Source organism: Denticeps clupeoides, chromosome 13, assembly GCF_900700375.1.
Source record: "Denticeps clupeoides chromosome 13, fDenClu1.1, whole genome shotgun sequence".
In the NCBI taxonomy this organism is placed as follows: domain Eukaryota; kingdom Metazoa; phylum Chordata; class Actinopteri; order Clupeiformes; family Denticipitidae; genus Denticeps; species Denticeps clupeoides.
In genome coordinates this window covers 8,747,761-8,771,786 of record NC_041719.1, presented here as the reverse complement: position 1 = coordinate 8,771,786, position 24,026 = coordinate 8,747,761, and the positions used below count along the sequence as shown (strand labels likewise).

General features: G+C 42.9%; 3 protein-coding genes across 7 annotated transcripts; 2 read left to right on the top strand and 1 right to left on the bottom strand.

Annotated features, from left to right (window-relative positions):
- The first annotated feature begins 1,024 nt into the window (after nt 1–1,024).
- Nucleotides 1,025–2,652, top strand: LOC114802162 (uncharacterized). 2 transcript variants are annotated; one of them, XM_029000861.1, is made up of 5 exons: nt 1,025–1,219; nt 1,401–1,616; nt 1,759–2,037; nt 2,168–2,297; nt 2,462–2,652. In XM_029000861.1, exons 1-5 carry the CDS (start codon nt 1,097–1,099, stop codon nt 2,476–2,478), a joined length of 765 nt encoding a protein of 254 aa, XP_028856694.1. In that variant the 5' UTR covers nt 1,025–1,096; the 3' UTR covers nt 2,479–2,652. The 2 variants fall into 2 exon arrangements, with proteins under 2 accessions (XP_028856694.1, XP_028856693.1); XM_029000860.1 differs by having other exon boundaries at nt 2,168–2,652.
- Nucleotides 2,653–3,061: 409 nt separating this feature from the next.
- Nucleotides 3,062–11,253, top strand: pomgnt1 (protein O-linked mannose N-acetylglucosaminyltransferase 1 (beta 1,2-)). 2 transcript variants are annotated; one of them, XM_029000433.1, is made up of 22 exons: nt 3,062–3,266; nt 3,353–3,597; nt 4,767–4,869; nt 4,943–5,058; nt 5,151–5,216; nt 5,377–5,490; nt 5,593–5,710; nt 5,857–5,955; nt 6,037–6,164; nt 6,270–6,340; nt 6,528–6,603; nt 6,745–6,828; nt 6,938–6,979; nt 7,144–7,202; nt 8,037–8,109; nt 8,208–8,336; nt 8,468–8,593; nt 8,690–8,754; nt 8,875–8,919; nt 9,075–9,210; nt 9,286–9,395; nt 9,821–11,253. In XM_029000433.1, exons 2-22 carry the CDS (start codon nt 3,478–3,480, stop codon nt 9,900–9,902), a joined length of 1,962 nt encoding a protein of 653 aa, XP_028856266.1. In that variant the 5' UTR covers nt 3,062–3,266; nt 3,353–3,477; the 3' UTR covers nt 9,903–11,253. The 2 variants fall into 2 exon arrangements, with proteins under 2 accessions (XP_028856266.1, XP_028856267.1); XM_029000434.1 differs by having other exon boundaries at nt 3,062–3,597.
- Nucleotides 11,254–12,895: 1,642 nt separating this feature from the next.
- Nucleotides 12,896–23,439, bottom strand: tspan1 (tetraspanin 1). Of its 3 annotated transcripts, XM_029001313.1 has the most exons (8): nt 23,374–23,439; nt 23,070–23,133; nt 19,069–19,275; nt 18,798–18,872; nt 13,970–14,068; nt 13,654–13,794; nt 13,400–13,483; nt 12,896–13,276 (listed from the first exon to the last, which is right to left on the bottom strand). In XM_029001313.1, exons 2-8 carry the CDS (start codon nt 23,124–23,126, stop codon nt 13,214–13,216), a joined length of 726 nt encoding a protein of 241 aa, XP_028857146.1. In that variant the 5' UTR covers nt 23,127–23,133; nt 23,374–23,439; the 3' UTR covers nt 12,896–13,213. The 3 variants fall into 3 exon arrangements, with proteins under 3 accessions (XP_028857146.1, XP_028857147.1, XP_028857148.1); XM_029001314.1 differs by lacking the exon at nt 23,070–23,133 and having other exon boundaries at nt 23,374–23,394; XM_029001315.1 differs by lacking the exon at nt 19,069–19,275 and having other exon boundaries at nt 23,374–23,388.
- Between the last annotated feature and the right edge of the window lie 587 nt (nt 23,440–24,026).

Genomic DNA, 24,026 nt, shown 5'->3' with positions numbered 1-24,026 from the left:
GGCGGTTATAAGGCTAAGAAGGAGCCATTTTGAAGAATACAATGCAATAAACACGTTTTATGACTGCTTTGTTCAGTATAGTCATCAAAAGCTGCTGAGTGAATAATAAACCTTAAAAAGGACTGTTGAAAAGCATCCCCGACTTAAGTGTGAAATGCAGCGATTACAGCAAAAGCTCCCTGCTTTGAAGAGACTCAAATGAGAGAAAGACCCATAAAGTAGTAGGTGCAGCTAAACTTTTGACTGGTTTGTGTGTAAGCGTATCGCACTAAGTTGCTGACATTTCTCAAAATGCTTGTTATGCAAGCATGGGGACCAGATTACAATTTGTCCTCAAGGGGCAGGGGGCTGACGGCAGCTGAAAGGACCTTCCTCTTTAGAGAATTCTTAAGACTAACTTGTAACTTTCTTGAAGACTGTATTAAGCAAGGGGGGGGGGGGGGGGGGGGGGGAAACGCTACAACCGAGTGAATAAAATGATCGTATTCACGATTTGAGTCCGGAACCGATTACTTCATTAACGGTAACATGAAAGCACGTTGGAAGTCGCGCTGGACGAGGGCGTCCTGCCACATGGCACAAATGTAAAAATGTAAATGCAAACCCGACCGGACGCAATTCCGAGGTGTTTACAGTACAGACGGTACTGAATATACTCCGTTTTACAACACAGGTTTCAGCGTCATAAAACGAAAAATAAAAAGTCCGCACGCGTTTAAATAAAAAAAAAGCCATTCTCGGCTACGTAAGACTCGCACGTTAAAGGGTTTCGACGACAAATCAGAGCAGCGTCCTTTCTGAAAGATCGAGTTAATCGATCGGCGTTAATTGCCCACACTTGTGTCATCCAATCAGGATTCAATGGGCGCGTGCGATTCAATCATCCAATCATCGCCCTTTAAATCACGTCTAAAGAAGAAGAAGAAGAAGAAGAAGAAGAAGAAGAAGAAGGTAGTTGACGAGTCGATCGGGGGGGGGGGGGGTTGACGACTGAACTGAGCTTTCGTCACCTCTGCGTCGATTAAAGGGTCGTCGATGGGGTCGTCGGGAGCATGTTCGTCTGCTTCAGTTCGTCTCGGCGCTCCGCTGGAGGGGGATGAGTAGAGTCGAGGCAGCGCGACCCATGGAGGCTGCGGAGACCATTGAGATGAAGGTGTTGTCTTTATTTGGCAGGCCTGTCGCACGGCAGGGCCGACAGCAGGACATGGTCTCAGCGCTGGTAAATCCTTCCTGTTCTGCTGGGAAAGTTCGAAGGCAAACGGTTGCATTGTTGCTGATGATTGCAAAAATGAAACGGGGCTTCTTTATGATTGCAAATAGTCCGTATTAGTGTTCCTGTACTGTTTTTGTTCTGCAGCTTTTTTTTTTTTTTTTTAAATAATCATTTCTATTGTCTTTAGAATACAGCAAAACACTTGCATGTTCATCCTGTGAAAAAAGCAGCAACAAGCGCAGTACCACAGATCTACCCTGAGTTATCACCTGTATGGAAGGGAGATGCGGATGGGCATCTAGGACACAACGACGTCAGCGTGGAGATTGAGATGGATACGTTCCCGCCACCGGACCGGGACCTGACCAGGTTCCTGGGAATCCCGTCTGGGCCTGTTGAGAGTGTATGTCGTGGTTAAAGAATCGGATCTCGGACAATGACCGTATTGTAATTGATTTGTACTCTGTAAACTGTACTTTGTATCCCCGATGTTACACGCCGCAGTGAAAAATGCACATTCGAATTCCATCCTTTTCTCCCAGCAGAAAGAGAAGAGAATGAAGTGGCATTCATCAACGGCAAAGAAAAGTGGCCTGTTTGTTAAAGATGTCATATGCCTTCCGTACGGGTCCTACCAGGCCAGGGATGACTTGTATTATGCACCCACAAGGAAGGAGAGGGAACAGCTTGCATTGGTTGGGCTAGTTTCACGAATTTCGATTGACTGTAGATGGACGTCTGAAGAGATTCAAGGCCGCCTAGCCATGCTTTTCCAGAAGCACTTCTGTAGTAGTCATGACAATTTTCGTTTTAAGTACCTTCAGGTAACTTTCCTTCATAAAAAAAAAAAAAAATAGATATGCATATATATTTCCCATTTTGTGCTATACAACCCTACTCTTTAATTGCTTAGACTTCGATGGTGCAATAATGTTTTTATCTTTGTGTTTCCAGAGTGTTCAAGGATCCTGTGTACTAGTAGAGCCGGAGACGCCAAAATGCTCCTGGACTGCAGGGGAAGTGCTCAATATTTGTAAAAACAACTCCCTTTACATCCTGAGCCTCCACAACTTGCTGGACGAGGGTAGGTTGCACTTCACAGCAGTGAGACAAGTAAACTGAAGCCATAATGAGAACGCAGCAATATTAGTCATTAATTCACTATGGGATTTTCATTTTTACATCGGGAACATTCCTGTTCACAGTGTATACACACACACACATTCAATTTATCTTTCTTCATGGTAGATGAATCCAGCCCCTGACAACTGCTGCTTCAATTCATGCTGACTGTGGTTACTTTTTATTGTGTACAGCGATTTTTATATTTTAACAAAGTTTTAGATATTTTGAAGCCTAACTGGAGTTTTAATGGTCATTCATAATTGGGTCATGTACATATTTTTATCTGTCCACATTCCTATTGTAAAAGCATGAGCCTGTCGAAACAACTGCTAAATGTTCATTTGTGTGCATTATTTTTGTTCATCGTGTATATGCAAACCTTTCCTTGCACATTTTTTGTTTTTGTATTAAAGGATCGGTCGTCATTATTATTTTTTTTTTTTTTAATTATAACTGAATGATGCTTGGCATGATGTTTTCTTGCTGGGTTTCATTTCATTTCATTTGTGAACATAAAACAAATCTAAATAAAAGTATTCGTTGTCCTTGGTGTGAGAGTAAAGACTCATATTCCTCAAATTAACCATGGTTCATTTAAAAATATGCTCAAACGAGAAGAATGGAACGTAAACTCGTTTCTGTATCGGCATCACAACATCCACACGTGCGTTCGACACGCCGCGCTTCTTAATCGATACCGGAAGTGACTTCCGTCGCCTGCTTATGACGTTTCAACGCCGCCGCCGCCTATCCGCCGTTTGCTAAGTTATATTAAGAGGACTGTTAGTAAATCTCTATGTATAATTCTGTTCTTATTTAATACTGGCTCAGGTTTTTTAGTATTTAAACACCGATGGTATTTCATGCTGCGTATACGAGGGAATTAATACTTTACTTAGCCAGCTGAGACGCGCTAATGTAATACAAGGTAAGTAGCGAGCTGCGACGTCGGTGCTACGAGGATTAGCTGGCCGATTAAAGCCCGATAAAGGCCGCATGCCCCGCCGCTTTCAGACGACGATGGGTCGAAGACGCAGCCTCGTGTCCGGCGGCCGGCTCTGAACCCCCCGCCGATGGAGTAGCGGCTGCGGTTGGAGGCGGTTTTCCGGGTCGGGAGTGGGAGGGTGCGAGCGGTTGCGATGGACTCGTGGACGCCGAACCCCCGGGCCAAGCCCTTCATTCCCCGCCAGCAGCGGAGCCTGTACCTGGCCTGGAAGTACAAGCTGAGCAACAAGAGGGCGCTCCGCCGTGCGTGCCAGGTAGCTTCTCTTTACAGCATTTACCAGACGCCCTTATCCAGAGCGACGTACAATCAGTAGTTACAGGGACAGTCCCCCCCGGAGCAATTTAGGGTTAAGTGTCTTGCTCAGGGACACAATGCATTTACATTTACATACAATGGTAGTAAGTGGGATTTGAACCTGGGTCTTCTGGTTCATAGGTGACTGTGTTACCCACTAGGCTACTACCATCCTACTATCACCCTAGTTCGCGTGTTATTTGCTGCACGTGTTGTCAACATTTACGGCATTGAGCGGACACCATTCGTCCAGAGCGACGTATAATCCGCAGTTACAGGGACAGTGGAGTGAAGTGATCGTCACTGTGATACACTGCAGCACAGTACACGGTGACACAACGAAATGTCCTCTGCATTTAACTCATCACCCTTGGTGAGCAGTGGGCAGCCATGACAGGCCCCCGGGGAGCAGTGTGTGGATACGCTTCCTTACCCACTAGGCCGGCCCTGGATTAACTCAGGATTAAGTGTCTTGCTCAGGGACACAATGGTAGCTGGAACTACTACTATTGTGTCGGGGTTAGTAGACAAGTTATGAACCAGTAACACAGGTTCAAACCCCACAAGGGGCCCTGTAACTAGGGGTGGTAGTAGCCTAGTGAGTAACACACTCGCCTATGAACCAGAAGACCCAGGTTCAAATCCCACTTAAAGTGAAGTGATTGTCACATGTGATACACAGCACATGGTGCACACAGTGAAATTTGTCCTCTGCATTTAACCCATCACCCTGAGTGAGCAGTGGGCAGCCATGACAGGCGCCCGGGGAGCAGTGTGTGGGAACAGTGCTTTGCTCAGTGGCACCTTGGTGGATCGGGATTCGAACCTTCTGATTACGGGGCCTCTTCCTTAACCGCCATGCCCCACTGCCCCACCACTGGTCCACTTACTACCATTGTGTCCCTGAGCAAGGGACTTAACCTTAAATTGCTCCAGGGGGGGACTGTCCCTGTAACTACTGATTGTAAGTCGCCCTGCATAAGGACATCTGACAAACGCCGCAAACGTAAATGTAACTTTGTGGTCTTCTTTTACCACGTTGTTGTTGGCCCATGAGTCTACACAGTCAGTCCAAAGATCAGTCGTCTTAAAACCATTCTCAGCGTGTGTGGAAATCATGCTTTGCAGGCCGGTGCAGTGCTGTTCTTGCTGGTAACGGTCATCGTAAACATCAAGCTGATATTAGACACCAGAAGGGTGGCCAGCGAAGAAGAGGCTGCGCAGGATTATGGTGAGTGCTTAAAATGTTCAATAAGCAAACCAGACACGTTTAACACTTTATTGATTCCCGTACTCTTTAATAGACGATGCCTTACCCAACATGGAGACGCCAAGAAGACCGTCCAGTGGTCGTAAGGTGCTGGATATTGAGGTCTATTCTAGTCGTTCTAAGGTGTATGTGGCAGTGGATGGCACCACAGTGAGTTGCATGCAATTTGCTATTCATTAAAATTCTTTTTCCATATATATATTTTCTGATAACCCTTGCCATATCTGCTTCTGTTGTATAAGGTCCTTGAGGATGAAATGCGGGAGCAGGGCAGAGGCATACATGTGATCGTCCTCAACCAGGCAACTGTATGTCAGACACTCGCCTTCAACTTTACAGCAATAGAATTTGAGTTAATTTCATACTTTTTAAAATGCACTTTAAATGACCGTTGCAGCTAAGCCTTTCTAGTTCTGCTCAAAAAGGTGCACAAAGAATACATTTGTCCCAAATCATTTCTATGTGCAGGGTCATGTGATGGCCAAACGCGTGTTTGACACATACTCCCCTCATGAAGACGAAGCCATGATTCTTTTCCTCAACATGGTGACCAGAGGCAGGGTTCTCATCTTCACTATTAAGGTCAGAAAAGATTCATTTATAGACTCCAACTCACTGACAGTCAGGTGTTTGTTGAGCTTTTCAAGTTGAGTGTCCACACATTGTCCTTTGTGTAATCTGTAGGATGAGGGAACCTTTCACCTAAAGGATGCTGCAAAAAATCTGCTGAAGGGCCTGGGCAGCCAGGTATCCATAAACCTGAGCTGGAGAGACATGTGGACTTTAGTGGTTAAGAAAGGAGGTGAACTTTTCATTATTTCTAAAGAAATAAATTAATTCATCCAGCACAACATTATATCCGTCTGATTATTTGAATGCAGATGAACTGTTGCCATTTATCTAAAGGATCACAAAACACTAATGTCCTGTTGAATTATGTCTTTCTAGGCCAGGTGTATGGAGAGAAGCACTCCAAATCACCGGCACTCTCCACCTGGGGTGACCCTGTGCTGCTGAAGACTGAGGTGCAGCTCACAGCTTCTGAAGGTGTCTGTCTGACCTCAGCCAGCTGGAACGGCCGCCACCTGCTCTTACATTTCATATAAACCTCCCCTCTCTTTCTGCCAGAGGCGGAGTGCCACTGGGCCGACACAGAGCTGAACCGCAGGAGGAAGCTCTTCTGCAGCAAGGTGGAGGGCTATGGCAGCATATGTAGCTGCAAGGATCCTGCCCCCATCGAGTTTAACCCAGAACCAGTGAGTCATTGTACTAGTGAAACTTGTGTAGATTGTGAAACGGCTCGGTGCCATTTAATCCCTTTATCCTGCTGATTTTCAATATCTTCTCTTTACCCCGTCTAGCTACCCAACAACAATGTTTACACCGTTCCTGTGGCTGTTATAGCTGGAAACAGACCAAATTACCTTTACCGGTATGATCTGGATCTGAGAGGAAATTGCAATTCCTCCAAAATGTCTGTTACATTTTAATTTAAGATAACAAAATCTTATGGCTATTATTATACCATTTAAGGTATCATGGTTCCATGTTGAATGTGTTTGTGTTCCCATTCTTTCCCCACAGTCTTTGTTCTTATTGCATGACGTTATGTTTTTCAGGATGTTGCGGTCACTTCTCTCCTCCCACGGTGTCAACCCTCAGATGATCACAGTCTTTATTGATGGGTACTATGAGGTATTCAGGCTGTTTTTCCATCTTTTCCAAATTTAGTTTAAAGATCCACATAATGGTGGCAGTTGTGTGACTGTGTTTGGATTAGAGCAAAACGTATGTTGGACTCATCTCATGGTTTGTCTTTCTCTGTGTTTTCTACAGGAGCCCATGGATGTGGTAGAGCTCTTTGGCCTTAAAGGGGTGCAGCACACCCCCATCAGCATTAAAAATGCCCGGGTTTCACAGGTGAAACCCAGTCAGCTGTTTATGGAAGCAATTTTTTTTTTGCTTTTCTACATGTTCTTTTGTTCTTAGACAAACTGCTAACACTGACAGTTTTCCCCTCAAAATACAGCACTACAAGGCCAGCCTGACCGCAACTTTCAATCTTCACCCAGTGAGTATTCTTTTTAAAATGAAACATTAGCAAAAATGGATAGATTAAGAACTAGAAACCATTCTGATTTCTGACACAAACAAATTTTATGATCAAAGGATGAGGACAGTTCAATCAAAACAACATCAAATAGGAAATAAAATGCATTGCTTTCTTTTTTTTAGGATGCTAACTTTGCCATAGTTCTTGAAGAAGACCTGGACATTTCTGTAGATTTCTTCAGGTATGCCACCTCTTCTTGTTTGTGATGTAGTAGAAAATAATGTCCCATAGAGGGCAACATAAGCCTTCATTATGGCACCCATATTGCAGCTTCACAGCAGGTACAGTATATCTAAATTTGGTTTTCTATTGTGCATGTCTTTTCAAACCACATGGCCAGGACAACAATATCCAAGGTCTAATTTAATTATTAATTAATGAATAACGTTGTATGGCAGATGGAGAGCTTACAACTGATAACCCATGTTCAAAAACAGGCTGTTTTCAGAACTGCTCATAAGCAGATAATTGGGAGTTTGTATGGAGGCCATAATCACATTGTCAGATGGAGAGAGAACATATTTTTTAATGGTGCACATCATTTATAATCACTTTAAATGATCTTCATTTGTAAAAAATAATTAAACAGCTATTTCAGGCCTCACCCAAACACAGTGGCCACTTTTAGAGTGGTTTTCCACAAAATACCCCTGGGAATGTCAGCAAATGTTTTTGCTGAATTACAAATATAAGGGTCTGACTGGGCTTTCTATGTCATTTTTCAAATTGATTACATGGTATGAGGTAAGTCTTTTGGAAACAAAAGAAACTCTTCATCATGCCATTTTGTGAATTTAATGAGCATGGATCAAGGTTCATTTATTTGCCTATTGATTTAAATTAAACTTTTAGCTGATTTAATCTGTTTGCATTTTGTTATGCAAATGGCATTGTTTATAACTTCTTGGATTACATCTTGATGAATATTTGCAATGTTTGGGTTCGAGAATCTTTATTCTTAATGATAAATGAACAAAGCAGACGAAATTCATGTAAAAATGCACTTTCTTTACAGTTTTCTCAGCCAGACAATCCATCTCTTAAATGAAGATGAGAGCCTTTACTGCATCTCTGCATGGAACGACCAGGTTTGTTTCTTTATTTGCCATAGAAAACTGTACGTGCAGAGCGACAGCAAGTCTGGAGAAGTTCTACACTAAGGCTTTTCTCACTGTCTGCTCTGTAGGGCTATGAACACACAGCGGAGGACCCCTCTCTGCTTTATAGGGTGGAGAGTATGCCAGGCCTGGCCTGGGTGCTGAAGAAGAGTTTGTATAAAGATGAGCTGGAGCCTAAATGGCCGACTCCTGAAAAGGTACAAGAGCAATGCTTCCAAACGTCCATAAATGGATGGATAGCAAATCATTTAAAGATTCATTTCAACCATTTGCCTTCAGAATAGATTTGTACTTTAATGAGCCGTTTCCTGTTCCTCGTGTTCTGTAGCTGTGGGACTGGGACATGTGGATGCGCATGCCAGAACAGAGGAAAGGGCGGGAGTGCGTGATCCCTGATGTCTCTCGATCGTACCACTTTGGCATCATTGGCCTCAACATGAACGGATACTTCCATGTTAGTAATGACACCATTAATCTAAATGCACAATGTATGTTGAGGTTTGACACTAGCTCAGGTTATTTTTAATATGGTCTTTCTTTTGTCTTGTAGGAAGTTTATTTTAAGAAACACAAGTTCAACACTGTGCCAAACGTGCAGTTAAAAAATGTAGACGGGTAGGTATGAGTGATGCGCCATCTGTTATAAGTGTGTTGGAAGGGTCAGCGTTATTAATTATCTCTGGTCCTGTTTGTTGCCCGTTCGATTTGAAAGACATGTTTCCACCTTCCTTCCAGCCTGAAGAAAGATGCCTATGAGGTGGAGATTCAGACGCTGCTGAGGTAAGCAATAAAGCTGCAAACTGTTTCATGCGGGGATGCCATGGAGTTGTTTAACATTCATCATAAGAATGAGTTCAGGTTATTATGGCATGCCTGGTTTGCTAATGCAAAACAGTGGGTTGATTTTTTTCATAAACCTGTGTGTGTTGTGTTAGGGATGCAGAAACCCTGGACCACAGTAAAAATCCCTGTGAAGATTCATTTATCCCAGATACTGAGGGAAAGACGTACATCATGTACATCAAAATGGAGCAGGAAACAGACACCAGCACGTGGACTGAACTGGCCAAGGTGGGACCAGTGGATAGCGAGTACAAAAAAGTAAAAAATGGTGTGTGATTTCTAAGTGTGTCTATTTGCCTCTAGTGTCTCCATGTGTGGGACTTGGACGTGCGGGGCTACCACAAAGGTTTATGGCGTCTTTTCAGAAAGAAGAACCAAGTTATGGTCGTTGCAGTTCCCATCTCCCCCTACTCGTACGTACCAGTGCTGCACTCTGGTTTCTTCTTATTTGTACAGGGTGGGCCATTTATATGGAGACACCTTAATAAAATGGGAATGGTTGGTGATATTAACATCCTGTTTGTAGCACATTAGTTTATGTGAGGGGGGAAACTTTTCAAGATGGGTGGTGACCATAGTGGCCATCTTGGATCCAACTTTTTAGGAAGAGGGTCATGTGACACATCAAATGAATTGATAATTTCACAAGAAAAAACATTGGTTTTAACGTAACTTTATTCTGACCACTTATAAAATGTGTTCAATGTCACCAACCATTCCCATTTTATTAAGGTGTATCCATATAAATGACCCACCCTGTAAATAGTCATGTGATTCTATATTTTTTGGTCATTAAAACACCATTAGAATTTTCTCATTTCGCTTTCCCCTTCCTCAGTATAAAGAAACCTGCCCACGTCACTCCCATCCACTTCGATCCTCAACCTAAAATGGAAGGAGCGCCTGTGGAGCAGATGTAGCTCAGCCTTAAGCCTCGTTCCGGGCTCCGCGCTCCCAGAAGGCCCCGCCGGTCCACTGCTACACACTGCTGCTGCGCCGTGATCGTGTGGATGGCTGATTTTATATTACCGTCCATGAACTGGAAGCAGGCTCTGTTCAGGAGCACCGCACCAAAGACCCCAGTGGTCGTGGGTTATGATGTCTTCTAGGTAATTGAGAACCACTGTGTGTGCAACAGTGTATCTTTGTTTGTAGTGTGTGTGTGTGTGTGTGTGTGTGTGTGGCCGTGTGTTTTTAGTTTCTGTAACCTGAAGTGTCCCCATGCTGCTGTCTTTTGGCATGGTTAACGTTTCTGATTTGACTGATTAGACCTCTGGAAGATCAATCAGAGTTTGAATCTCCTGATTGTCTGTTTTGAACCCACACACCTGTGTGGGTGTGTGTGTGTGTGTGTGTGTGTGTGCGCGCACATACACACACAGTCTGGTATAAACTTAAACACTACTGAAAGCTGCAGTCCATCCTGTACAGATATATTTTATCTTAAGTTTTATTTATTTTGCCAATATATAGCTTAGAAGTGGTCCTTTTATTTAATCCACTACAATGACTGAATTTCACTACAATGACTGGATAAGCCTAACACTGTTTACAAATGAGCAAATGTGTGTGTGTGTGTGTGTGTGTGTGTGTTTTTTAGGGTAAAATGCCAATTGTTCTGCGATGTGAACTGGAGTTATACTGTATATTACAGTGCCCTAATGAATAGGAAATACATAATTAAATGTACCACATTGACCACGTACTGAAATCTTTGCCGGTCCCTGTTTCAGTGGTCCTGCAGATTACTTCTCTTCAGGATATATTATAATGTCACCACTTTAAACGACTACAGTATTCTAATACTCGGTGTGAAATGGAAGTAAGCTTCAGTAAAGGCAAAGAGTCAAATTTACACACAGTATTCTCACTACCTTAGTTACCCTGCCGGGAAAGGTCTTTTGCATGTAAAGGTCTTTTCATTTGGGGGGGGGTAAATAAAAATCGTGCGTACGATTTTTGGTTTGAAAAGCTACTAACTGGACTTATTTTGTTTCCTCCCATTAATATATATATATATATATTTTTTTTTTTATTATAATTTTTTTTAAAGCCAATTGAACCACAGTAATACATCGGCTATTACTTGTTACTACAATTATTACTACAATTGTAAGTGTATTTTAAATATATTGGATTTTATCATGCTGGTACAAGCTTTGAAAGGTTGATTTAAGTGCAAAGGAATGCAAGCTAAGACGTCATGTTTCAGCATCTTCTCACGTTTGCATTTTTATCAAGGGTTTGATTAATGGGGTCAGTGTCTGTGTGGTTTTTTTTTTTTTTTTCATTTGTATTCCGGCTTTAAATAATAAAAGAATATTAAATTGTCCTTGTTGATTCTTCTGAAAATACAAAATGCAGCACTTCCAGTAGTCAAACATAAATCCATAGGATCAGTGGTGGACTAGTGGGTAAGGAAGCAGACCTGAATCCCAAACCTCCAAGGTGTCGCTGAGCGAAGCACTGTCCCCACGCACTGCATCCTGGGTGCCTGTCATGGCTACCCACTGCTCACCAAGTGTGATGGGTTACACGCAGAGGACACGTTTCTTCATGTCTCCATGTACTGCGCTGTGTTTCACAATGACAATCACTTCATTTTATTTCCTATACACTGATCCAATAACTGATGACATTATGACCAAATCTTGCTTCTATGGCACCTGGCAGCGGGGTGGATGGCGGGGTGCATGTGCTTTACCTGGGGACGCCTGCTGCTACGCTGGGAAACCTTGGGTCCACCATTCATGATGCCAGAAACAACAGCAAACATTCAGATGTCCTGCGGTGTATTGGTGTATGCAAGATATTCAGTGTGGTTATCTTTTATTTCCTCTTTATAGCACTGTGTTTTTGTTGCATGTCTTTAGGTGCTTTGGGTTTGCATTTTAAATCAGAACGCAGGCTTTGTAGTACATGAGCTACATCATAATGTTTCTCCAACGTAATATCCATGTCTGCCAGCTCCTCATGGAAGACCACATGCAAGGCAAATGACTGTTGACAGGGAAACTGTGTGGTTCAGGATCATATGCAAATGTGTGACCCGTGCAATTTCCCTACTAAATGGACTGATCAAGGAAAACCGTCTGCGGGACCAGAGAGGCAAGGGGTTATCGTACCCTGAGGAGCAATAGTGTTTTCAGACCATGCCTAATGTAGTTTAGTGTGTGTGTGTGTGTGTGTGTGTGAGAGAGAGAGACAGAGTGAATGTAAGAGAGAGAGAACAGCCTTTCCCTTCTTTGCTATTTTCCCTGTGCTGCCATATTTTTATTTATTCTCCAACTCAAGTCCACTGGACTGTAAAATGTTAAAAATCACCCACACAGCATCCATTTAAATCTACTTGTGTGTTTTTCTGTTAAATAATCCTGTTCAAGCCATTTACTAGTTCATTATTGTGCGTTTAGTAGATATTGATTGTAGGTACATAATTATGGTTGAATTCATGAACCAAATCAGATACATTTTTAGATCTTGAACAAGAAAGTGTTTAGCGCACCACATTGTTCACACACAACAATAGACTAATAACAAGAAACAGGAAAATCAGGAGCGTCTACTGACCACGGTCTAAAGCTGAAAAGCGCTTTAAAATAATACAGTTTTCTAAGGCTTCTCCCGTGTCAATATTTGTCTGGCTGCTCGATCATTGAAAGCCCCTGGGAGCGTGACGAGCAGAAACTGGTGCGATGTAGTCGCCATTGTGCGCTGTCCCCCAGCAAATGTTCTCACTCGCTTAGCTCTGCGCACATCGGATATCCTTCCCTGTTTGCACAGCCCTTCCCGCTCATGCGAGGGCTTCGCTGTGTATGAAAATGAACCATATCAGGATGGCTCTTAAAAAGATTGTTTTAACTGCAGTTTATTAATCTAACAACATGGGATTTGAAAAACCCAAAACTTCCCATTTGTATTATGTTGTTTTTATTTATCTTTTATTTTTGACTTGCCATAATTTAGCAACCTTTCTGTAAACTAGGTGAACCAGTGCACTCAGACATGTACTTCCTCGTGTACTTCCTCATCAGTCAATTGACACACAAGTGTCAATTTTTACTCAACAGTTTTAGGGGAAAACAATAATTTACGATCATTTCTTTCCAACGATCAAAGGGATCAGGTAGAATTAATATTGTATATAGTCATCTAAGCGTTAAAGTGACTGGGTTTTGACATCTCTCAATATCCTGTAGGACATCGTGTTCTGACCAGAAGGAATATGAATTCATGAGCTCATTTTTTTGTCCAGGTAACAATACAGGTACATAGACACAATCATTGCAGCAACCTGTAAGGAAACAAAAGCAAAAGGTCATGATTCTGTACATCTTCACAAAAGAGAGCAGGAACTGCAGCCTTGGACATGCTGTTCCTTCATGCAAAGTAGGATCCGTGAAAAAGCCATAGTTACCTCCACGCCGCAGATCCCAGCAGCTACTCCGCCAACAATGATGGCATTATTCTTAATGTCACTCAGGATTTGTTGAAAGCAGCCCTTGAAAAGGGAACGTTATAATAGCCGCATGCACAATGCCACTCGCATAGTCAAATAGACATCAGTTTCTTTGACATCATGTGTACATTTTTCAGTGTACTGAATATCAACCTGTTACATCTGACTTTTTTTCTAATATCAACGAACTAACATTTGGGATTCTATCTTACCTGGACATCACTTATTTCTGCATACTCCTGAATGCAGGGGCTGAAGCTGAAACAGCAACTGGGTGGGTAGCTTTGGTTGTTGTGGGTGTAATAGTAGGAATTGTTGAAGTCGCCATAGTTGGAAAATCCACAACAATTTAGCTGAAGAGAAGCATGGGCCAGTTAAAATGTTCTAGTTTTTTACTCTTTAAGTCTGAGTGAAACCCAGAGGTAAATGGCTGCCAGCCGTGTCTTTTGTTACAGGTCACTTTCATGAATTGATATTGTTTGCAGCAGCTGACCCATTGTTTGAAGAAAGAATTAACAGAAGTCTTACCTCTATCATTGTGGCATTCCATAATTTAGTGATGACTGGATCATTGCCATACTGGTCTTTCAAGGCGGGCATGGCCCAGCCTTTCAGGATGCTCTCTGCCTGGAAATACAAAACACTAACTCTCAACTCAGCGTCCAGTTATAATATGCATGTATATGTACATGTATATGTATATGTATGTGTGTGTGTATGTGTATATATACACATTGTTTTTACCATATCTTCGGTGCTGTCCAAAGGAAATGTCTAAAAAAATATTTACAAAAATGTATAGGGTGTACTCACTTTTGTGAGATTCAGTATTTTTAAAAGACATTTTAAAAATCCAACAATACTGAATCTCACAAAAGTGAGTACACCCTATACATTTTTGTAAATACCTTTTAACACAATTCCTTGGGACAGCACTGAAGATATGGTACTTTGATAAATTGTAGAGAAGTCAGTGTACAGCATGCATAACAGTGTAAGTTTGCTGTCCCCTCAAAATAACCAAGCACACAGCCATTAATGTCTGATCCACTGTTAACAAAAGTGAGTACACCCCTAAGTGAAAATGTACAAATTATCAATAGTCTGTGTGGCCACCATTATTTCTCAGCATTGCCTTTAAATCACTTGGGTGTGGAGTTCACTACAGATTCACAGGTTGCCACTGGAATCCTCTTCTACTGTTCCACCATAACATCATGGAGCTGGTGGATGTTGGAGACCTTGTTCTCCACCTTCCCGTTTGAAGATGCACCACAGATGCTCAACAGGGTTCAGGTCTAGAGACATATTTGGCCAGTCAGGCACCTTTAGCTAGACTAGGAGCTCACCAGTGCCAGCAGCACTCATGCAGCCCCAAACCCAAACCAGTCCTACCACCATGCATAACAGTAGGTAAGGATTGTCTTTGTTCTCTCACCTGGTTGCCGCCACACACACTTGACACCATCTGAACGAAATAAGTTTATGACCACAGGACGTGGTTAATTCATGCACTTAGTCTGGTTATCTTCAGCAAACTGTTTGTGGGCTTTCTTGGCCATCATCTTTAGAAGGAGCTTCCTTCTGGGCTGACAGCCATGCAGACTAATTTGATGCTGTGTGCAGCATATGGTCTGAACACTAACATGTTTACCCACCCACCCATTCAACCTCTACCACAATGCTGGCAGCACTCATATGTCTATTTCCAAAAGACAGCCTCTGGATATGATGCTGAGTTCTCACGTTCTCTCACCTTCTTTGGTCGACCATGGCCAGACCTGTTCTGAGTGGAACCTGCCCTGTTAAACCGCTGTATGGCCGCCGTACTTCAGCTCAGTTTCAGGGTGTTTGCAATCTTCTTATAGACCAGGCCATCTTTATGTAGGGCAACACGTATTTTTAACAGCTCCTTAGAGTTCTTTACCATGAGGTGCCACTTCCAGTGACCAGTATGAGAGAGTATAAGAGTGATAACACCTAGCTTCTTTTTGGCATTAAACATACAAAAACCTGGGTTTTAACTTTGACAAGGACTTTAAACTTGAAAAGTTGGGGTTAAGAAAGGTTTCTTCCCACTGAGGCTAGTATCCAAGGTTAAGGCCTACTTACCGGGACTAGTTTGATAATGTTACTAGATCAGTCTTTGGTTCATTGCAGGTTGTCTTTAATTCAGGTGCACGCCTTCTTGGAGCCTGATTGCATGACCATATCATTCCGGTTCTGGCTTCCATACACTGGCCTACTATCTTTTACAATTATGTTTTTAAGGTTTTATTGTTGGTTTATAAAAATCTTAATGGAGAAGCATCACCATATCTTCCAGATATTTTAATCCCTGTTGTGTATGTCTCTCACACAACTTTCTCACACCTTTCCCATCACAAAAACTGAGGTGAAACCAACTCTTTAGTTACATTTACATTTATGGCATTTGGCAGACGCCCTTATCCAGAGTGACTTACAAAGTGCTTTCATGTTACATCAATGAAGTAATCAGTTCTGGTTCACTAAGACTCAAACAATGACTACAATCATTTTATTCACTTTGTGGTAGTTTTAGTCAGACTATAAGAAGTTACAAGTTAGTCTAAGTATTCTCTAACGAGGAAGGCCTTAAGCTGCCATTTGAAAATACTCAGCAACTGTGCTGCTCAGGTTCTACCACCGAGGGGCCAAGACCGAGAAGAGTCTAGATGATTGTCTTCCTCATACCTTCAGTGGTGGATGGACCAGGCGAGCAGTAGTGGAGGGTCAGAGAGTGCGAGGTGCAGTGCGAGGTAATATAAAGGGTTGTGAGGTAGGATGGTGCTACCCAATGTTTGGCTTTGTTGGCCAGCATCAGTATATTTGAATCAAGTTGTGAGATTTATAAGGACTGAACACAAATCTGGATGGCCTGTGTTGAAAGACAAGGTAGGATCCGTCTGATAATGTAGATGAGAAATGAGTGGGAAGTCCAGACTGAAACACTGGGGACAGGGCTTTTTTGGTGGCGACACCAAAGCTCTGGAGCATCCTTCCAGTACAATCTGCCCAGGACTATGATGATTTTAAAAAGCTGCTTTGTCTAAATTGGCCTTCTGCTCAGGTTGAGGATGATACACTGATTTTATTTTGCTTAATTATTGTGTTTAAGACTTGCATATTGTTTAATTGTACATTGTTGCTTTGTTTATCACTTTTATACGTTTTTAACTTATGTCATGTCATGGCACCTAAAACCTTATAACACTAAAGAGTCACATGACACCAAGGAGGGATAATGGCTTATTGGGCACATTTTGGACATTTTTCACACTATATGAAAGTGTCATAGTTTCCATGTTGTCCCAAGGAAAGATAAATATTAAGAATAAAATTTTTACAAATATGTGAGGGGTGGACGCACTTTTGAGAGATACTTTGAATTTGCATTTGTTAGCAGAAAATAATGAAAAAGTAGTGCAGGCATCAGAATAAGCAGACAAAATTATGAAGTAAACTTGCATTCTTTCTTCCTCTGACTTTCTGTTTGTTGGGGTTTGATTAATAAACCCAGATGGTTCTCACTTACACAGACTGGTTTAAAGGTGTGGGGGTCAGTGAAGGGAGTTCAGACAACGCCTGGGGGGGAACGCAGAGACAAGCCGCAATTAAAAGTGTCCCCCGTGAAGCATGGAGAGGGCCAAAGATCGGCTGGGTTATTATGCACAGCCTAATCCATCACTGTCTGCATGCATTCCCCTACACTGCAGACGGGACAAAAACTTCCTGTCACACGAGCAGATTTTTCTCCGCTGATCCAGCATCAATGTTCCTGCTTGCCCTAATCTAATCACAGCTATAATCATGTAAAAGCTACTGGTCCCAGATCAGCTTTTTTTTTTTACTGACGCATTGCCAAACCATGTATTTTGTATGAGGAAAATATTAACACTTCTAACATTAAGAGCTTTCAAACAATAGGGCCTTAACAAAGGCATAGTGCCATTACTGTTAATATCATGGCTGGTGTACTGTAGTTTTCTTATTCAACCCCCCCCCGTGCTTTATTTGACTTGTTTAGATTAAATCTGATGTGCTAAATTCAAACTTAATGTAGCATGCCAAGCCTCCCATGCAATCCCTACCCCGTTATCAAACATGGCACAATCTAATGCATGCAGCAATTTGCTATATTAAGCCTGGCTTATCTTGGGATATTGGATTTTTCCAGTGACATTGTGAAAAAAATCACTGCGCTTAGAAGACAAAAATAAACATAAGTGACAAAATAATGTGACACTAAGATTATGGAATAATTTACTTTATTTTGCATGTTGTCTGCTTCATTGTCTGTTTTGCTTATCAGTGATATAATATGTCCCCCTGCATGGCCTTATTATTCAGCTTCATTGTGTTGGGTTATTGCATTGTTTTGTGTTTTTCCCCTGTCTTATCAAATCCCAGGTATGGCCAGATGCTCACCATATACATTATTAAAAACGAAACTTCCCCATGTCAGCATAATGAATAAATGAATGAATTAATGCAGAAGGAATGTCTCATTAAATGGGTATGTGCATTGGTAATGTCCCCCGAACAACAGAGCAATGTATGTATAATTCACATAATCGCGGTCTGTGGTGGCCTGGCATCAACTGAGCGACAGGCAGATGTCTGAGGAGACGTCGTCTTTTGCGTCCTCGGGTCTGCCGCGTTAATGTCGGCAACTGAACAAACCAATTTACTCCCTGGCAAAATTGCCCTAGGACATGTTCCAGTTGTCCCTCAAAGGACAGACATCACTGTAACCATCCTCCTGCTCGGCTTCTGCTGAATCTTCGGAGGGTTTTCACAGTGGCACCGGTTACCGGGACAAACCAAACCCATGAGCCGTTTGGGAACAGTTGCTATCAGTGCAAACAAGTGCAAAATCACTCAGCCCCTATCCACAGAGGCGGCAAGATGGATTTGCATTAGCCTGGATTGCTTCTGGTGGACTCAAATGAATTCTTTAATTGGAGGAAAAAGTGTTTTTATTTTCTTTATTAGAACGCACATTTTCCTAACCGCCTTCTGCATAGCCCATTGTAAATTGTGGTAATTATTGTACACATCAGTAAATGGGCTGGCCCTATATATGGAAATAACCTGTTTTGCATATAAAATGCTTTAACTTTAATATTGCAGAGTAATAAATTGCTCAAAGTAAGACCCATCGCACTCTGCCCAAGGCCCTCTGGGAATCATTAAGTGGCTGAATGTACTGAAGCGGGCACATACCCCCATAATTTAATGATGGTCAAAATATGATCGGAATTTACATGGACATAAAGGATAATGGGAGCAAAGGGGACAAAAATGGAGGTGATGTAGTGAAAAAGAGACTTACAAATGAGGAGTATGCCAGGGCCACAACTCCAGCCGCCACCTCAGCAATGAAAATGATCAGGATAATGGAGAAGAACTGCACAAAGGAAAGACACTTTTGTGAATGACACAAGTTACAATGATAAAATTCGGTGACTAGTGGGGGACTAATGTTCTTTGAATGCCCTGGTCCACCATAATGCACTTTTTTATCATCATATAATTTCATTTTATCTCTGGTGTTATAGATGAACCTTGGTGAGTGGTGTTGACATTCGGATGAACCATCATACCATGATGAGAAGACACCTGCTCTCTTTGTGTGCCCCACAACAGCCCAGGAAGCCCAAGAGAACCAGCACAGCCCCAATGGCGATACAGAAGAAGCCCACGTTGACAAACTGTAGAGCATTCTGGGAGAAAGGGCCCAGGAGACCCAGAAAGGAGCTGCTGTTCACAGTCACCCAGATCCCCACGGCCAGCAGCCCTGCTCCGGCCATCTGTAAAGGTGTAAAGAAACCCTGTTAGCATTGAAGTCTACCTAACCTGGGGTGCTGGTGGATTTTGATGTCCATGTGTCCAATTTGAAACATGCAAGCAGCTGAATGGAATCACAGTGTTCTGAGGGTTACATCTGCAATTGAAAAAGTACCAGCGATTTGACCAAGCAGCTTAATTGAACTGAGGATTGGGCCCGTTCTCTAATGACCAGCGGGCCAGTAAGAAGGTCGGCGCGGCGCCAAATGACACCCTGACACCTAATTTTCTTCTGCTGCAAAGCAGCGAGCGTTTCTCGCTTTTGCCCGGCTCAATGGCGCTCTGGCCTGGGGCTGCACGTTTGATATCCGCCATCCAGTATTTGACCTGTGTTTTACCTCTTTCCACATAAAATTCTGCCCCATTCCAATGACCTCTTTTCCTCCCAACTTATATCATCCTGTCTTAATGGGAAGCCCTTTAGTGGTTGTCCTCCATTACTGGATAAAGGATACCTGGGGCCATCAGGCTCGCTAGCGGATGAAGGCCATTGGATTACGTTGAGGGGGTTAGCTAGAAACACAAAGGCCATCTTTAATTCAGCATGGCCGTCACACTCTGTACAGGATCCACTTCACTCCGGGTGTCAGGCTGTCAGTCTTCGAGCCACCGTACAAGCAAATAGAGTGGCTTTAACGGCCCGGCTCATCCAGCCTCTGGTACTGTATCTCCTCCGCTGCAATAAGCACCACAGCCATCTATTGTGACTTTATAATTGCTGCACTCCACAACACCTCTTTTACGGCCACTCTCCCCCCGAGCCGTTATGCTACTAATAATTTATAGTACATCAGGCCGAGTCGGTAGAGAGCTGGAGTGCAATGCTGGTCGTTATGATGGGGTTCGGTGATATACTGAAGCACTCTGGCAATTTACAGTGAGACATTGTGACAGTCTGAAATTGGGATGTAATAGAAAAGAGTGATGGACAAAAACACATCAGGACAGAAATATGGCGATATGTGTAATAACAGTGTCTTTTCTTTCCATGGGGATATTATACTCTGGATTGAAAAATCTTATTTTGTTCATTTGTTATTTGGTATATTATTATTCCCTTGTTCCAAACACCCTTCATAACAGACAAAAATAGACAAAAGAGTGCATTTCAGTTTTTTTTATTATGTGAACGAAAGAACTTCTGTTATGCTACTCGGTAGTAAACCAATAGTAAAGCACTGCCGAAAATGTACATTTAAAATTGTGTGGCAAAGAAAATTCTGTCTAAAGCCTATAGCTTTCTGTTCTAATGTGAACAATGAAGCATCCTGCCATGTAATATTCAATCCCACTTCAATTTATGTAGCGTGACTCACTGACAAATGGGGAATGGGATGGGGGGAAAAAGAGTCAATAAAGGCAAGCACAAAAAGTTCAGAAATGCACATTGACAGAATGCACTTCCAAGTATTTTGTTTACATCCAAAAACCACAGAATTTTTAAGTTACAATTTAGTTTTTAAAAAGCTGGTGGCCATATCCCTTATGCAGCATAAAATGGTTCATGCTGAGAATGTTAGTTCTAATATAATTTTATTCGACAGTAAGACTTATTGTTTACCACACAGATGCTGCCACGTTTGCTGCACATTAAACTGCAAAATACGAATTTCAAAGTTGCCTAAAGGAGAGAACTGTCCTTTCCTTGGGAAAACACCAAAAGATTTTTCCTGTACAAAAAAAGGGGCGAAGTAAATAATACATACACACTTTTGTCACACAGCAGGGTGCCCATTATACCATATTCTGCTTGGCGGTAAAGTCACAGATTACGTATAGAAGCTGAATGACAGGGGAAAAAATGTCAGATGCCGTGTGTCATATTTAATCCGAAGAGTGACGATTCTGCACAGACATCAGAGGAAGAGTGCGCGGAAATGGAATACACACATTTTCCATAATTTATAGTCTTCCTAAAGTTTGGGAGTGGATGTTCCCACGCACACGTCAAAAGTTTTCCCCCCTGCCACCGTCTGCCTGTCAAAGCTGCGATGGCAGACCGGCACGGGTTAATGAGTGGGCTGACATCAGACAGCTCAATCCCAATTTTTGTGCCGTGCAAGGCGCCTTTGAAAGCTGATACTTCCTGTCAGGCCCAATCACAGGCGTTCAGGAGCGACTCTGTTGGCTGTCAACAAAAACATGAAAGGCACCCTGCCTCTGTCCTGTCAGCGCTGATGGTTTCCACATGAGAATAATCTGCGCGTTGCCCCATTTTCCCCCTCTCCTCCAGCTGGTTCTGGCAACGCGCTCCTCCTCTCCCCTACCGCCCCTGTCTGCTCTTGATAATTGGCGCGCCTCTCGGCAAACGCGACACGACAAGCATATTACCCCCCAAAAAGTCCTCCACTACCAGCGTCTCACCCAGCTTTCTCTAATTACTCGCAACATCTCGCTCCCTCGCTAGGCCGGGTAGCGCTTTGATGGAGGTCCACGTGGCTGGAATGGCTCGCGAGAGGCCGATGCACACCTGGCACAGATTACATGTAAATCAGGATGGGAGGGGCGCGCCGGGAATGGAAATGGAAAGTGAACCTATTAAACCTGTGAAGGAACGAGTTTGCTAATACAGTGGAACAGAGCCACCCGCTCCCCGAGGGGGGGTGGCGGCACTTAGAAGCGAAAGGGAATTGGAATAGAGAATCCACAGTTGAAAAGGGAATCAATTGAAAGAGGGAAAGGGGGAAGCAATAGATACAGGCACATTCAAATAATAAATAAATGTAAAGACTCTGAGGTCTTGAAGAAGCGGAGATGTCACATGATGTGAAATTTGAATATTTTATGTTGACACTGGCGCTCTCGTGCATGTAGTGGAGCCAAATGAGGACCCCCCTCTTCCCCTCCAATCTGCCCTTCTGTATTTGAAATTCCAAGTTCAATGGGGACATGGAAGGTGAAGCCAGTCCTGTCCAAACCCCCCCAGCAGCTCCTGCTTATTCATTTGTTATTCTTTCCCCAGATTGCCTGTGTGAATAGATGAATGGGGGGAATGGTTTCTGAGAGCTGCCGTTAAACTTTATGGGCCCTCTGTCTGCATAATCACCCCTGCATTAACACTCCTCTGCCATTCTTCCCAGCTTTCTTATGTGTTTTTTTTCTGAAGCCATGGACCATGTTGGCATTTTCTGATTGGACTAACTTCAATATTCCAGTCTCCTAGGATGCCGAAATGCTGCCAACGAACCAGCATTTTTCTGCTGAGAATTATTTAATTGGATTCACATACTCATTAAAGACATTTAATTTTACAATCAGTTACCCCATCATCTTACACCTAATGTTGCTGGTGCCATTATTCCAAATGGCTTTGCAGTGCCTGTCAAACTCTCCGGTCCAAGTGGCTCTGTGCGAAAACCTCCAGACCACTGGCGACGAATTCCCACCACCTCACCAGCATCATTAGGTCCGATCATTAGCGAGGGAGAGAAGGTGGCGTAATGAAAAGATTTAAAGTTAATGAGATGAAAACCTGCTGTATGCGGGGAAAGCAAATGGCATAATTGAAGCCACTGCTCAGTGACATGAGATATTTGGGTAACCCCTCGCATATCTGTTTGCATTTGGAGATCAGAGGGAGTGTAAATAAATTGCGGCATTTCCAGGGCAACCGTCCGCGTTCCCGTTTTACCCTTGATCTTCACCATAAACATTTCAAGCCATAAAATGAACAAAAGCAATTACTCTCCCATGCCCACCACCTCCAAACCACCCCGCACTTTCACATGCATGTAAATGGAAACTGTGGCATACTTACAAAGATAAACAAGTTGAATAAAATCATCATTACTTTGACAAATGTGAAACATCCCATTTTTAATCTGTAATAAAAAAAATAAATAGTGGAGATTATGCAGTGCTCACATTTGAGAAATTACACTCATTCCTGTGCACGCACACACACACTATAAATTCTGGCACACGCACTAAATTACATATTCTGCACAGCAGCCATTCTCTCAAATTGCTCCACGCAGAAATGATTGCGTGCTGTCCCGGAATGTCTTTAATGGATGCAAGGACAATAAAGCGGCGACATCTCTGGGGTGAGCGGGACTCACCTGTAGTCAAGTGCACTCCTGTCGGACTGGGAGAGGTTAACAAAATAGACTGTACGTGTATAAAAAAGATACAGATGGCTGAGAGAAGGTGTGGTCTAGACAGGTGAGCACACCTGCCAGGATGGGAGGTTCCTGGCTCCTGCTTGCGTACGTTCTGCTCTCCACTGAATTTAATGTATTGAAAGAAGGACCAGTTCTAGTGATGTGATGCATCCCCCCCCCCTTCCTCCCACCTTTATGTGCGTTCCTTTGTTCCCTTGAACCGGCTTCCGGCTGAATTACACCACTGCGGCCGCTAGAGGGCAGTGTTGCTACGTTAAAATCGCACGGTGCCAATGGCGCTCTGCTGTTGTGCCGAAACCAGCGATGGCCCCGCCGTGAGAAAAAGTCTTCCTTTGTCCACTTTTGTGCGTGAGAAATGTGCTACATGAAACAAAGACCTGATCAAATTCGACCAATCCCCAATGCAGAAGACCCAGTTGCTGCTCTCCCTGGTCTCCTGTAACAGATTCCATTCCCATTGTCAAGAAAACACCTTTCAGTTACGATCGGCGCAAAATAACTCAAAAAGTCCGAAGCAGACACATGATTTATTCTAATGCACTGCTTAAGTACTGAAAGGCCACTTTCTCTCAGTGCAGTTAATGTATTTT